The 13712-nt window shown below is 48.1% G+C and overlaps 1 protein-coding gene across 6 annotated transcripts in view; it reads left to right on the forward strand.

Moving 5' to 3' along the window:
- LOC137793836 (receptor tyrosine-protein kinase erbB-4-like) overlaps positions 1 to 13712 on the forward strand; it is a 188042-nt gene that overhangs the window by 103813 nt on the left and 70517 nt on the right. For 5 of the 6 annotated variants that reach the window (XM_068590179.1, XM_068590181.1, XM_068590180.1 and 2 more), the window contains exon 3: positions 8333 to 8519. In XM_068590179.1, the coding sequence (XP_068446280.1) occupies positions 8333 to 8519 (187 nt within the window). Of the gene's footprint in view, positions 1 to 8332; positions 8520 to 13712 lie in introns of those variants that run through there. The other variant, XM_068590184.1, reaches the window with a different exon arrangement.

Raw genomic sequence — 13712 nt, forward strand, 5'->3', positions numbered from 1 at the left:
TTTTTTTAACACAATCATTACCTGTCTCTTCTGTTTTCCATACATCCACAGTTTTCCACTCCGGGAATTCATATGTATTTGTCGTCTTTCCCATCGGCATAAATTGATTATCCAAGCAGAGTCTGGCATTGTCTCCCGTTGGCTGCATCGCGGCTCTGCAGCGGGGCCCCACCCCCCCCATCATCAATCACTTGGAAGGGCCGTTAAGCACCTTTTCTCCCCCAGAGGAGTGAACTGACATTGGTCCTCGGAGGCCACTCGCCTCCCCGTTCCTCCCGCTCTCCCTGGAGGCGTCGACCGGGGAGGTGAGGGGAGGGGGGGGGGGCGTCCCGATGCAGCAGAGTGGCCCCCTCGCTTCAGAGACCCTGCCGGCTCTGAAAATCTGTCCTAAACTGGGATGAGCATGAAAAACGAGGGACTTAACAATGAGATACGGGGAGCTAGGTGCTATAGGAGATAACATGGCGCTCAGCTCACTTTTTTTTCTTCTTCTTCTTCTTCTTTTTCCCCCACTATAGCTACTGTCAAGCGAGCAGAAGCCAGCCTGTGGCTGACATGCACTGGCTTTGTCACATAACTGCATTATGGAGGGTCCCCAAAGGCTACAGCATAATGCGATACGCCACACGACTGTTGCTGGGATGCTACAACAGCCCTGCCTCATGAGTTATGTATTAGTGTTGTCTTTTTTCCACCGCGGCTTAAGGATTAGATACTGTACCACGCTGTCACTGTTGTAGTTTTGCCTGCTAATGTGCGGCAAAACTTTCCCCCCTTTGGTAATTTTGATTTCAGAGTCAGGGTCTTAAGTGTAAATGCGTCTTGACAACACAGACGCCTCACGGACGCCGCTCATGAAACGGGCTCATATGAGATTGTCGGGCTGTCCGAGACAATAAATATCAGCGCCGAAAGCCAGAAGCACAGCTGCTGCTGAAGGCACACCCCTGGACACACACACACACACACACACACACACACACAGACTTACCACCGTGTCATCTCAAAGTCATTGTCAATGAGCTGGCAGTATATTGTTTGGATGTGACTCTGAAAACTCGCCTTTCAACATGTCCAGTGGCAACCTGGGTAATTGTGATTCAACATGAGAAAAAAAGAAAAGAATATATATATATATATATATATATATATATATATATATATATATATATATATATATATATATAAAACCAGTGTTTTTAATAGACTTAATTGCATGTATAAATCAACGTTTCTAAATTGAGTTTAACATTTTAATTACTGAAGGAAATTGCACTTCCCTTCCTTTTGCACCAGCAAATTTGGTCTCCGCTCTCTCTCTCTTCTCAACATCTAAATTAAGAAAATGAAGAATACTTGAAGATGAGTGAGCTCCAGGCTTGCATTATTCAATAAATAATGCAAAATCACGAATGTTAACGTAGACGAGGCTTCCTGGAATCTCTTCCACAATAAGACTCGATGCTCCTCCACTGAACGCTCGTCCAACCGAAGTCTTTTGATTGAGCCGAGCGAGACATTAACTTTCCTTTTTCCCCCTAATGTGCTAAAATACCTTCAAGGGAGTGGATTTCAAACCGCTCCGCTGCGCCGACATGAAAAGTGCTGTGTGGGTTCAAACCGCTCGCTCGTTCGCATTTGATGTGGTTTCCCTTTTTTGATGTGAGCGAAAAGAAAAAGAAGAAAGGGAAAAAAAAGAAAGAAAAAAAAGCCCCGCCCTCCTCCACCTGCACACTTTTCACCCTGTTGATTCATCTCATCGGAGCACCTCAGGGTGCCTTCGACAGCACCCGAGACGTTACCCACAAAAGGAAACCTCCCGAGCTCTGCGCAAATACCTGCGCTGAAGGACTCAGTCGTTTTCACGGTGACATTTCATGCAGCTGGATTTTCATTTATTTCAAAGTCAATGGCCCTTCTCTCAAAGGCCTTGATTTTTTTTTTCCTCCCCTTTTTTTAAAAAAAAAAAACCAAAAAAAAAACAGGATTTCTCAAAATCTTGAATGTCACGCCCGAGTGCTCTCAGCATACTTAGCAGCCAAACAGTCGCACGGGGTGAAGGAGTGCACGCCGCTCGCACGGAGCCCATTGAAGCGAATTGGTAAACAGGTCCCGGCCCGCCCATTAACTTTGCCGCCGCGCCGAAGGAGTCGCATTGCGCCGGCGCTCCGCTCGGATCAAAACTTCCGAGAGCCGCGGCGCCGTCGCCGCTGACATGCGCCGCTGCACTCTCCTTGACGCGCTGGCAGAGTGCTCTATATGTATGGAAATGAGCCATAATCACCATAATATGTGTCCCATCTCTTGTATTTTATAATGGCGTCGTTATACTTTTTTTTTTTTACCTTGCATTATGCCTTTTTCCTTCCCACTTTCCTCTCCTCCTTTCCCTCTATGCTGTCGCCCCTCTTTTCTTCCCTCCTTCACCCAATCCTTCCTCCCTCTCACGCCATCCACCTCATTTACGCTCTCACTCATCCAGATGACAGGAACAGGTGCACTATTAATTATGCTTTGAAATAAATCTCCTCTGTGCTCCACTTCCCTCCCTCGTATCATTGTGCGCTTCCACCACGCTGCACCTCCTAACCCGAAACTTCTCTCTCGTTCTCCTCCGTCCTTTCACTTTCCAAACCTCCTCCTCCTCCTTTTCCCCTCTTGCCGTCTAATATTTGCTTCCGACTATATTTTGGGGGTCTGCTTTGCCGCGATTACAAGTTATCTGTGTCATTACCTGGAGATCTCAAACTGTTTTCACATGGTCATGTCCGAACTATCTCATTATGTCAACACAGCAACTTCCCCGTTTGTAGTGCTTATGTTTTCCACCCCGAGATAACAATTGAATTACATCGTTATCTCGAGGTATCAAACGTTGTTTTTCGCGTGAGCATGACTTAAATACCTCATTATTTTGAGATAACAAAGGCGTGCTCTCTTTTTGTTTGGGGGGGCCGGGGGGGGGGGGGGGGATCCAGCGGTTTCACCCCACTGAAGTTGTTTAAGAGTCTTTCCAAATCGGCTTAGCCTGATGAAAGCAACACTGTCGCAGGGAGAGACGAGAGTAGATTACATTTTAGAAAATAAATAAGAGAGAATTAACTGTGTGGTGGATATAAACCCACTTGGATGGAGCCCTCAGCGGCAGCATGTTGGATCACAGAAAAGCACAAATCAAGACATAGTGATTTGTGTAGGTTGTGATAGTGAGACTTACAGATGGGTGCCAAATGATATCAATACAAGGGTTTGAGCTTCAGTGCTTCTTGTCATGGATTCTACGTTTCAGTCTGTTTTCATTCTCATTGATGTCTTCCAGTTTACTTTTGTTTGTATCTGTGCGTTTTAAACCTAGAGGTGTAAAGTACATTTGTCGTCTCTTAAAGGTAGAGTGTGTCTGGGTTCTAGGGATTTATTAGCGGAGACGCAATATGATAGTCATATGTTTTCATGAGTGGTTAATCATCTGAAACAAGGAATTGTTGTGTTTCGGGCTTAGCATGAGCCATGTATTTCTAAACACTGGCACGAGAAAGAGCCAACATCCCAAGTGCTTTTCATCTAAGTGTCCAAGGCCGAGAGAGAAAACTAAATGAAAATTGTTGATGCTTAAAAAAAAAAGAAGAGGCAAAGATTCAGTCCAAAATCCAAACAATAAATATGAATTTGTGTTGCAGAAGTTACATTTAGTTCTTTCTGACCTTATTGATGATCACAACTTGACCTGGAGGGGCCATGAAGCGCTGGATGTTCAGCCATGGCTGCTCTTTACTCCATACAAGCACACAATCTTTTCTATCTGAAGACTTTATTATATTTGATCATGCTTTCCCTTTAAATGTGTTCACCTTGATGCTCTTGAATGTTGACCAATCGGCGGCATGAAGAGAGGAAAAAAGGATCAAATGAGTTTTTCTCTTCCAGCAGGTGACATAAAAGCTCATTCACAACACATGTAACATCCAGGAATCCAGATTCAAAACGTGCAGCAAATCTCTCTTAATTCTTCCCCTTAAATCCTCTAATGGAGCGTTTTCCCTCTGAATCTGGGATGAAGCCCAAAGGCGAATCTCTGGGAAAAATCACGACAAATTTGTATGCAAATCTATCGTCTGCGTTGGCACGGGTTTCCCGAGTATCTGCAAAGTAAGTTGAATGAAACAAATGATGGCGGACACGCAGGCTACCTAAAAACATCACACAGTTAGCTTACATAAGTGTCCGTTGAGGCGCGTTTGCGTTATAATTGGTGAGCCACTCTTCTGTTTTATCGTCTTCAATCCGGCTTCAGCGCTCACCTCTGGTGCTTCTCCTCTGTTGACTTTGCAAAGCGAATTCATGGGTTGATTTCAAAACAAATATTCCTCCTTCCAAGTCCCAATCGCTGCGCAGCGCCCAGCCGGTATGTCTCCAGACTGCGCGGCTCTGAAAAACATATCTGGAAGGGTTGCAGGTCGCTTCCAGCCAGCTTCTGCTTCCGAGGCGGCGCAGCGGCCGCCGCCTTCTGTCATGACTGCGATGCGCGGAGTCGATACAGCCGCCCTGGCCTCGACGCCGTGCACCCCGGCATTGGGAAAAATTCCCACACAGCCGCCCCAGGGGTGGAGCGGGAGAAGAGAAGGAAACGAGCCGGTCGGGGGGGCTGCGAAGTGCTCCACGCCGGGACGCTAATTGCCCGCGATTGATGGAGGACGGCGCGAGAGGAAACGTTACACTTGCGCTGCATCATGGGTAGCTGACCTATGTCGACTCACTCTCGTCTGTGCCTCGTGGCGGTGTTCTCTCTTCTCTGCGTAGGTGGTGGTGGTGGTGGGGGGGTGGTGGGGGTCATCGGCACATCAAGAGGCTTGCGTGTGCGTGGGGATTGGGTTGCGTGTGCTCGCGAGTGGATTTCCGCACCGCGGAGAGCACGGTCAAGCCGTCAACCAAAGGATCCGGTTCAAATATCTAAGATAATAATCCGGGACTGTGAAGAGACGTCGATGCTCACCCCCCCCCCCTTCACCCCACCTCCACTTCCCTTTTTGAGCCACTTCTGGGCCGTGATGTCACAAGCTAAGAGTCATTTCTGAGGTGTGTGTTTGAGCGATCGATGGTCGCTGCACCTTGTTGCTGCAGACGAGTCCTCCCGATCGCCTGGGTAGTTGTGTATTTCTGGAGAAGCTTCCACCGCGTTGGGTCTGACCACGACGCCCGCAGGTCAGCGGCGGGCAGCGTCTCCTTCAGCTTCTGCGTTAGCGATTCTGAAACTGAGCGCAGTCGATGCGGACGGGGAAATGCAGGTGTTTGTGTGTGTACTTCCCCTCCGGACCTCACTCCCTCCCATCTTGTCTCCCTGCTCCCTCCCTCCCTCCCTCCATTACAGAGGAATGCACATAAATATTGATTTAGAAAGCTTTCCGAAAAGAAGGGAAAAAAACAGTATTTATGTCCAGGGAGGGAAATTGAAGAGTGCGAAAGCGAAAGAAAATGGCTGAGAAAGGGCAGAGTAATCCTTTAATTTAATTAGGTAAATTACAACAAAAAAAAAACCCTTTCTAAGACTTGTTTTTTCTCCTTTCCTTTCCTCCGCTCTCTCCCTCGTCGCTCTCCCTCGCTCCCGCTGGAAGGCTTTCCTTGGGTTGCTAAGCAACACGGAAACAGTTTCTTTGCTTTCGCCAGTGGGTCCCGGAGGTTGGCGGGGAGAAGGGTGCACAGAGGATGCTCTGTGGCGTCTGCCAGCAGCCGAGTGCATGCCTACAGCTGGGTCGGGAGGGGGGGGGGGGGCGCGGAGGAGCCGCTCCCATCGCCCCCCCCCCCCCTCCAGATCCAAGTCACAGCGCCCCCAGCAGGCGCCACGGGCGGAGCCGACGGCGGCGGTAAACGCGGGGGGTCGCGGCGGGGGTCACGCCGGGGGTCTCGGTGACGAAGCGGCCGACCCCGAGGGCCCTGGACCAACGAGAGACCCCTGGAGGAGTTTGGCCCGCACGTTATTTTTAGAGGCTGAGTCACGAGTTGCATGAAGTTGCGCAACCTGCTAACTCTCGCAACAAACAAGAAGAAGAAGAAGAAGAAGAAGAAGAAACACAAAACACAGGACGGAGGGCGATTTTTTTTTCCTTCGTTTCTTTGACAGGCAGCGGAGTTCCTCACAATAGAAACTCTTTTTCGCAATAAGTATGCTAATCAAACCCTCGGCTGAAATGAATCCCACTGCTCTTTTATTATGTCGTGCGTTCCCTCGTCAGGTGATTGACACGTTGTAATCTCGCTAATAAGCACCTCCGGTGTCTCTTCCCTTCCTATTGTGTTGGCGCCGCCACGCGCCGGCGTGGCAGGTGCGCCGCGCTCGCCGCGCGCTCGATATAGAAGCAAAACCGCGGTCGCCTGCGATTATCCTGAGATGCGGGCCTTCCACATGCCGCGGCCTCGCTGTCAGCCTCCGCTAGCGTCCCCTGAGGGGTCAGCAGCCAATCGCACCTCACGCCGCTCACCCCGCTCCCTCCCTCCCAACCAATCATCTGGCCTGTCTCTGGTCATTAGGATGTCTCCGTGGCTGCCTCATAACCCTTTCCGCTGAAACTGAAAATATGCTCATGAGTGTTTGAAGGCATAACGGCGTTTTGGGGCTTTTTGCGCCGAGCCGGCTCCATCGTTCTCATTTGTGGGAAGCCGGTGAGGGATCACAGTCCTTGTCGCCGCTCTCAAGACCCCTACAGGTTGGTCGGGCCACCTGTACAGCAGCCATGTCTCCAGATAAGTGTGTTAACACACAACCAAGCTGCATTGTCCCTGCAGAATAGATTCAGTTTCAATTCTGTTTATTTTGTATAGCCCAAAATCACAAATATATATTCTAATTATGATATATTTATAGGGGAGATGATATATTCTATTTCACACCCTCTTGGTGATTCCCACACGTGGAAACAAGCGTCAGTCGGCAGCGTGTGAACCGGCAAAACTCGAGGAAATAAAAGAGACAAGAAGAAGAAACGGCTTCAAACCGAGCCTCCATCGTACGAGCCGGTGTTGAACCGTGTAACCAGATATGTTTCCACCCCCCACACACACTTTGAAATGTGGAGTTCTCATTAGGCTTGTCGGTGGTGGTCGGTAAAATGTGTAATCGTGACATTTAACAGCTGCTGCACGTGTGTTTGTGAGTTTCTGTGTGTGAGAGTAAGCCCAGGCTGCCGTTTGAGTGACTCAGATGAATATTGCATGGCCACAGACATGGGGCTGTTGCAACAAGGGAATAAGTTATGTTTTAGAAGGCACACACACGCACACACACACACATGCACATACACAAAAGATGTGGCAACGGTGCTGTATGTGAAGACGCTGCCAGAATGATGGATATGCCCGTCAGCTAAAAGAGGTTCTTTCTCAGCTTTCGTCTGTTGGACTTTCATCTGTTGATGGAATAACACGATGCTGTGTGTCGTTGACCTTTAACCTCGCCGGTTTTTCCTTCATTTTTAAGGACAGACACTTTTCTCCGGAATTGTGACCAAATATATTCAACACTTCTCTCCTTGGCCCCGTCTTTCAGCCCGACTTTGCAGTGAATAACAGCGCGGCCATCAGGCCCATTTTTGGTGACTTTTGAGAAGGTCAATTGATGCACGATAGTCGACGTCTGCCATGTTCTTCAGCAAGGCACTCGGCACACTCAGGCGCTCTGATTCTGCACTGTGTGTCTGTGTGTGTGTGTGTGTACCAACCCTTTTTGGAACCAACGCCAAATCATTTTCCTCCCCTTTGTTTTACATCTCCACAGAATCCATTCACACCTGACTGGGAGTTGCTATAATGGTGCCTTCAGCCTACAAGACATAAAATCTTAAACCAATATACTTGATTTGGATTTGAAAATATTGTCCTGAACGGTAGGATTGCTTATTGGCTTTACAAATGTCATATTTGCTCGTTCCACGGCCTCTCAAGCCTTCAAGAACAGCTGTGAGATCGTAATCAGAGAAGGAGTGTAATCAGTCAGCGATTGAGCTGACATTTGAACCACTTTGGACTCCATGTCCAAATCTTTCATGAGCTTGACATTTCCAAATGCAAATAACATGCTCTGTGCACCGAAAATGAGAAGAATGAATTACCGCCTGTTCCAAGAGGCGGACGTGGCCAACGACTGAGATCAGAGACAGAAGTTATATCAGTGTTTTCTACAACAAGTTTTCTGATTTGTGTTTCTTTTTCACAACTCTATCATGACACAATAAGGTCAAGGACTAAAAAACAATTGATGGATGTTGTTGGTCCATATCTGGCGGTCCAGGATTGCTCCCACGCTCGTATTCAACATGCATTCTTCTGTTTTTCCCCCACGCAGTCCATCAGAGAAGTGACCGGCTACGTGTTGGTGGCTCTCAACCAGTTCGACTACCTGCCGCTGGAGAACCTGCGGATCGTCCGGGGCACCAAGCTGTACGAGGGCCGCTACTCTCTGGCCATCTTCCTCAACTACAGGCGGGACGGCTACTACGGCCTGAGGCAGCTGGGGCTGCGCAACCTCACAGGTCAGAAAGATTTCCCCAGGAGTAATTTAACAACGAATATCGCCGCAGGTGAATGAAATCCTGATCAAATCACTTGTATGTTAGAGTCATTTTGAGAAATCATGAGAGGGAAATGCACGTTTTTACAATATAAACACTCTATATTTGGCTTGTGACATCCATGTGGAGGAAGCAGTGTCCAAAATGAGGGTCCAAAAACTGCTTTCACCCAGAAAATGGTGCAGGTGATTAGGGACGACGTTCCTAATTTAGTCGCATTATCAGAGGCCGAGAAGAGTTAAGAAGAGAACCAATGTTTCATTTTATTTGTGTTTCCTTTTGTAAACTAAGGATCAAATTTCTCTGCCCTCTGCAACAAAAAAAAAAGCATTTCCTTTACTGAAAATGCTTGGGTTTGACTTGTTTTCACACCAAAATGTGCCGCTTTAATAGGGCCTTTTTAATTAAGTCACAAATTTGGAATCCAACTTTTGATGCTGTGGATCTGCTGCCCTGGCAAATTAATCTCCTCCGTTGTTGTATAGAGAGATCAAATGTCTGTGAAAAAAAGGCCTGTTTTCTCCATTAATTACATTTTTGTTTACACACTCAAAAAATAAGCTTCTTTCATGGAGCAAGACTTCGAAAGTGGTTGTTCTATGTTTTATGTAACAGCTGTTTTCTTTATTTATATTGCTGTTGTCATGGGGGAGGCAATACGCCGAAGTGGATTATATTTGTAAAGGGTAGCTTTTGTCTGGCGTTAACTTTATCTTGGTATCAGACCTTTGAGTCATGACCTCTGCATCATGACCCTTTGCCATTTTGGTGGAGTGACCTTCCGACTCCTGTCAGAATAATAGCAGCAAACACTATCTTCTGGAGCCGGCTTTCATATCTCCTTCTCGAGTGCCTGCTTCACCGTCTTCCCGCTGAATCCTATCGCCTCTATCTGCCATCTCGAGATAACTGGATAGCTCATACATGTAATTCTCACAGCTGCTGAAAGGCTCCAGGAGTCAGGTGTTGCCTTTTTTTGGTACCTCCGTCTCGGCGGCAGCGTTACCATCGCTCCGGGAGGAAAAAACACGCGGCCTGTCGTCGGCTGAGGGACGACTGTCACAAGCAATCTTGAGGAGAAGCAGTGGCGCTCAGTCAGGGTCACTCTTTTTCTTGCTGCTTTATTTGATGCCGCACTGTCTCGAGTGACAGCGAGGATGGTAAACAGAGAGACGCCGCGATATGAAATAGAGGTCCATGAAAAGTTGACGTGTCCAAGGCCGTGCGAGACGCTGCCAGCACTCGGTGGGGGGGGGATGTACTGAATGTTTGAACATTGCTGAGAGAGTCAAGCAAGGAGCTGTTGGACTTGGAGTTTTCTCTCCATCACCTCGCTTCCTGCCATATCCCTCCACTCCTCTCATTACTCCCCACATTGGACATGTTTGTTAATTACTTGTCGACAAGACGATGGAGCCGAGAGCGAGCTTTTTTTCTCTTTTTTTTTTTTCCGCGAGTCTCATTCTGTTCATTCGAGTTCTGCCGGATTTGTTCCGTGGCAGGAAAAGCAGGAGACCAGAGCTCTGTTCTTGCGGCGCGATCGGAGCTAAATCTTTTTCGAGCGTCCCACAAAATGGCCAACGGGAGAGAAATCGCGTCCAACGCGTATGTCCTCCGTCGCGCAGCCAAAGAACAAAGACGAACGCTGCCAATCCTCCCGACAGCCCGAGTGTCGGAAGCAATTTGTTAGCCTGTGATTGTTTAATAAGGTGGAGAAAAAAAACGCTACACCTTCATCGGAGGAGAGTGCCAGCGGATGAGACAAGGAAAAAGGGTAACAAACCGGGCTCAATCCCGCCGTGGACCGACCGCGTGGGACTGCATGTGCCCGAAACTGCCAAGCCACCAGAACGCCTCGGCCGCACCGCCCTTTGTTGTGTTTAGCCGGAGGCTTCTTCTCTGGCATCGATCGGCCCGCTTTACACCGCTCTCCTGTGGGCATTGCAATCCATCCTCCATCCATCCTGCCCTCCTCCTCCACCTCCTCCTCCCGCGGCCAATTCTGTGTCAAATGTTTCACAGAGGAGCCAAATTAATTTTGTTGTAAAACAGGAGTCGTGTGTCTCGCAGTCCTTGACCACCCTTTGGAACTTTTTTTTTGGGGGTGGGGGGATGGATATCAAGCGCCCAGAACATCCCGGGCGTCCACACGCTCAATGAGTTAAAACCATCAGTGTTGAGAAAGTTGGACGTCGGAGATTCATCCCGGGCTCTGACGCCATTGACTTTGCCGTAGTGTTTTTGTGATTGATGGTGGGGGATCAAACTGTGATCCATATTAAAGCGCATGACAGGTTTAGTGTAATAAGCAGCGTTTTTATGGAGTCTGAACACGGCGATAAAGGACTCCTGGGAGTTTTAAGGGCACGCTGACGCCCTAATCCTGTCGAGCAGGAGGCCGCCTTCCACTTGGACTAAGCATGGGAGGCCCGAGAGGATCTTTATTCCTGTCCGACTCTTCCTTTTTCTGTTCCTCGTGTTTTGCTCGGCAGGCCAAAGACTTGGACTGAAAAGCATGATTAGCGTCCTTGTTGTGTTTGCTAGTTTTAGCCCTTTCTTTCTGGAGTGTGCTCATCTGTGCTCCAAGGTATGTAGTTGTCTCTTGGGGGGGGGGGGAATGTTGCATGATCAGTGTCCTTCAAGAGGCATTGACGCGCAGCTCCTGGACAAATATCCATTTTGAGGCATCTTTTGTTGCATTATTTCTGTCCACAGCGTATAATCTACATCTCTTATTTTCCTTCAAACCTTTCAGAGGCCGCTTTGATCGTCGTTATTGCTGAATTTGCTAGAGCTTCACCCCCCACATCTCGGGTTTCAGCACATGCTCGGGATGGGGTGCCTCACACCGCTAAGCCTTTCGTCCACGGCATCTGATCCCGGTCCAACGCTGTAATTTAGCCAGATCCAACTGTGCGTATGGATCCTTCCTGCATTCTCCTGACTGGGACAAAATAAAAAGAAGAAAACATCGTGAATCCTCACTTTTTAAATCAGCTCACCACCCGCATATTATATTTCCCCGTTCCCGATGATGCTGCGCGAGCTGGCCGCGCCCCTTTGCTTAGATTCATTTGTAATTAATTTAGCAGGCCATGTACGTGCCCAACTGAGAATATACTCCGCATTCCTCACTGCACACAATACATTAAACAACAGCTTCATCCCTCTGTGGATTCACTGCGCAGTGGGAGTCCACCGAACGTGCAATTCAATTTGGCTGTGGAGTCAGAAAGCCCTCCGCTGTGCAGCCTCGTACAGTATGGGATATATAGTAATCTGTGTGAAAGAAACTCCCCTGATATCAACTTGTTTGGCCTCCCCCCCTCTGATGCCCCTCCAGCTTCTTGTACGCCTTAATAACCTCACACACACACACACACACACACACAACACATGGACTCCGCAGTGCTAATTATGGCGTGCTGCGCCGCAGTGGCGATAACACCAAGCAGAAGACTCTCAGAGCTGATGAGGTGGTGTGTATGAAATGGTTTTCACCCTCTTTTCTTAGCTTAACTTTTGCTTTGTTTGTGAGCTTTTTTTGCTCGTTGTTTGTTGGTCTTCTTCTTTTTTATTTCCAACCCTGTGAAATTGCCCATTTGGACGGGAGCCAAATGGCTCAGCGTGCCCCAAAGAGAGCTCTGACTCCAGCTTCCCATCTGGCAGGAGTGCCCCCCCCGCCTCCCTCTCCATCCTCCCCCTTAGTGCTCGTGTGCAGAAAGCAAAGCACCGCCTCTGCCATCCCCGTTTTTTCCCCCGCTCCCACCACCTATCTGCCTCGCTCACCTGTTTTGCTTTCCTTAATGCTCACTGGGACTGTAGCGACGCCGCCACGGTTTCACACCCTGGCAGCGGCCCAGCATCCCCCAGTTTAAAGCTAATCATTAACTGCGGCTGTCTCGCTAATTGCCGCGTTTTTGCGAGTATTTGTGAATGCGTTTAGGGGCCAAATTACCAACAGCAGTTGCTGCTGAGATGAATTGATTAATGGACTTTATTCTAATTAACCCCACGCGCATTTTAATTTCCCGAGCATGACTATTGATTTACCGGCGCGCGGTTATGCGCAGCGGAATCAGCAAAATAAATGGAGATCTTAATTCTTGGTGTTTAAGTGAGATCACACTGATATCTCGGCATGAAGTGATTAGGATAGACACACACACACACACACACACACACACACACACACACACGCGCATGCGACGTGGTTTTATAGAGGCGCCACCAATTGTCGAAGGCAAATATTTCATTTAAAAAAAGAGAAGGAATTGTAAGACTTTTTTTTTGCTAAAGTGTTAGTTTCAAAAGTGTCATAAAGGCTGAATTTGATCCGGACAGCGAATCCCCTCAGAGGAGAGTATAAAGATCCTGCACATCAAATATATTATACCCTCTACTCATTTGAAACGAGGACACACCTGAAAGGAGAAGCCAACGGCTCACATGAAGACAGACGACTGATGTTGCCTTCATACTTCTTAAATCATCACTTAGGGGCCTTCTGCCCAGGTGGATACATCGCAGACAGTCAGGTGGGAGAACAAACTCAGATTCCCTCTTTTTAGAAAAAAGAGAAAGGGGAGTGGAAAGTAAGTGTAGTAATTGTGTGTGTGGAATTTGTATAGAAGGGGAAAAAAAACTTCCAGGGCCTCTTTATTTAACATAAAGCTCGTGGCCTGATCTCCAAAAAGTGGTGTAATTACAGGAAGATCAAATAGAGCAAAAGCGGCTAATGCTAATACCCGCTCTCACTCCGGCCTGTTCTGTGGGAGAGGGAGAGTAGAGGGATGGGGCCCATTAATAATGAATTCAGTGTCATCATTAAGGCGCCAAATGATTAAAACATATCTCCCAGCTTCAAACGCTGCTCTTCTACTCCAGAAAGTGCTGCAGTCGTGGATGTGCGAGGCGAGCGAGCCCCTCAGTCTGCGTGTGAAATAAAGTTCTTCTTCTTTTTCTTCCCCTCTTTCATCTTTTTTTCTGTAGTGTGGAAACACCAAAGCACCAGCGTTCCTCTTTTGAACACAAAACAAAACAAAATCAGTCAAAAGTAATGCATCGCAACCCGAAGACGCTTCTCGGATGAACTTTCATGCTCAGCCTCGTCTTGGTTGCACATTTCGAGGTACGCCCCCCCCCCCCCCCCCA

The sequence above is a fragment of the Clinocottus analis genome, unplaced genomic scaffold, assembly GCF_023055335.1.
Source record: "Clinocottus analis isolate CAN_PGR_092001 unplaced genomic scaffold, fCliAna1.0.p SCAF_24, whole genome shotgun sequence".
Lineage (NCBI taxonomy): Eukaryota > Metazoa > Chordata > Actinopteri > Perciformes > Cottidae > Clinocottus > Clinocottus analis.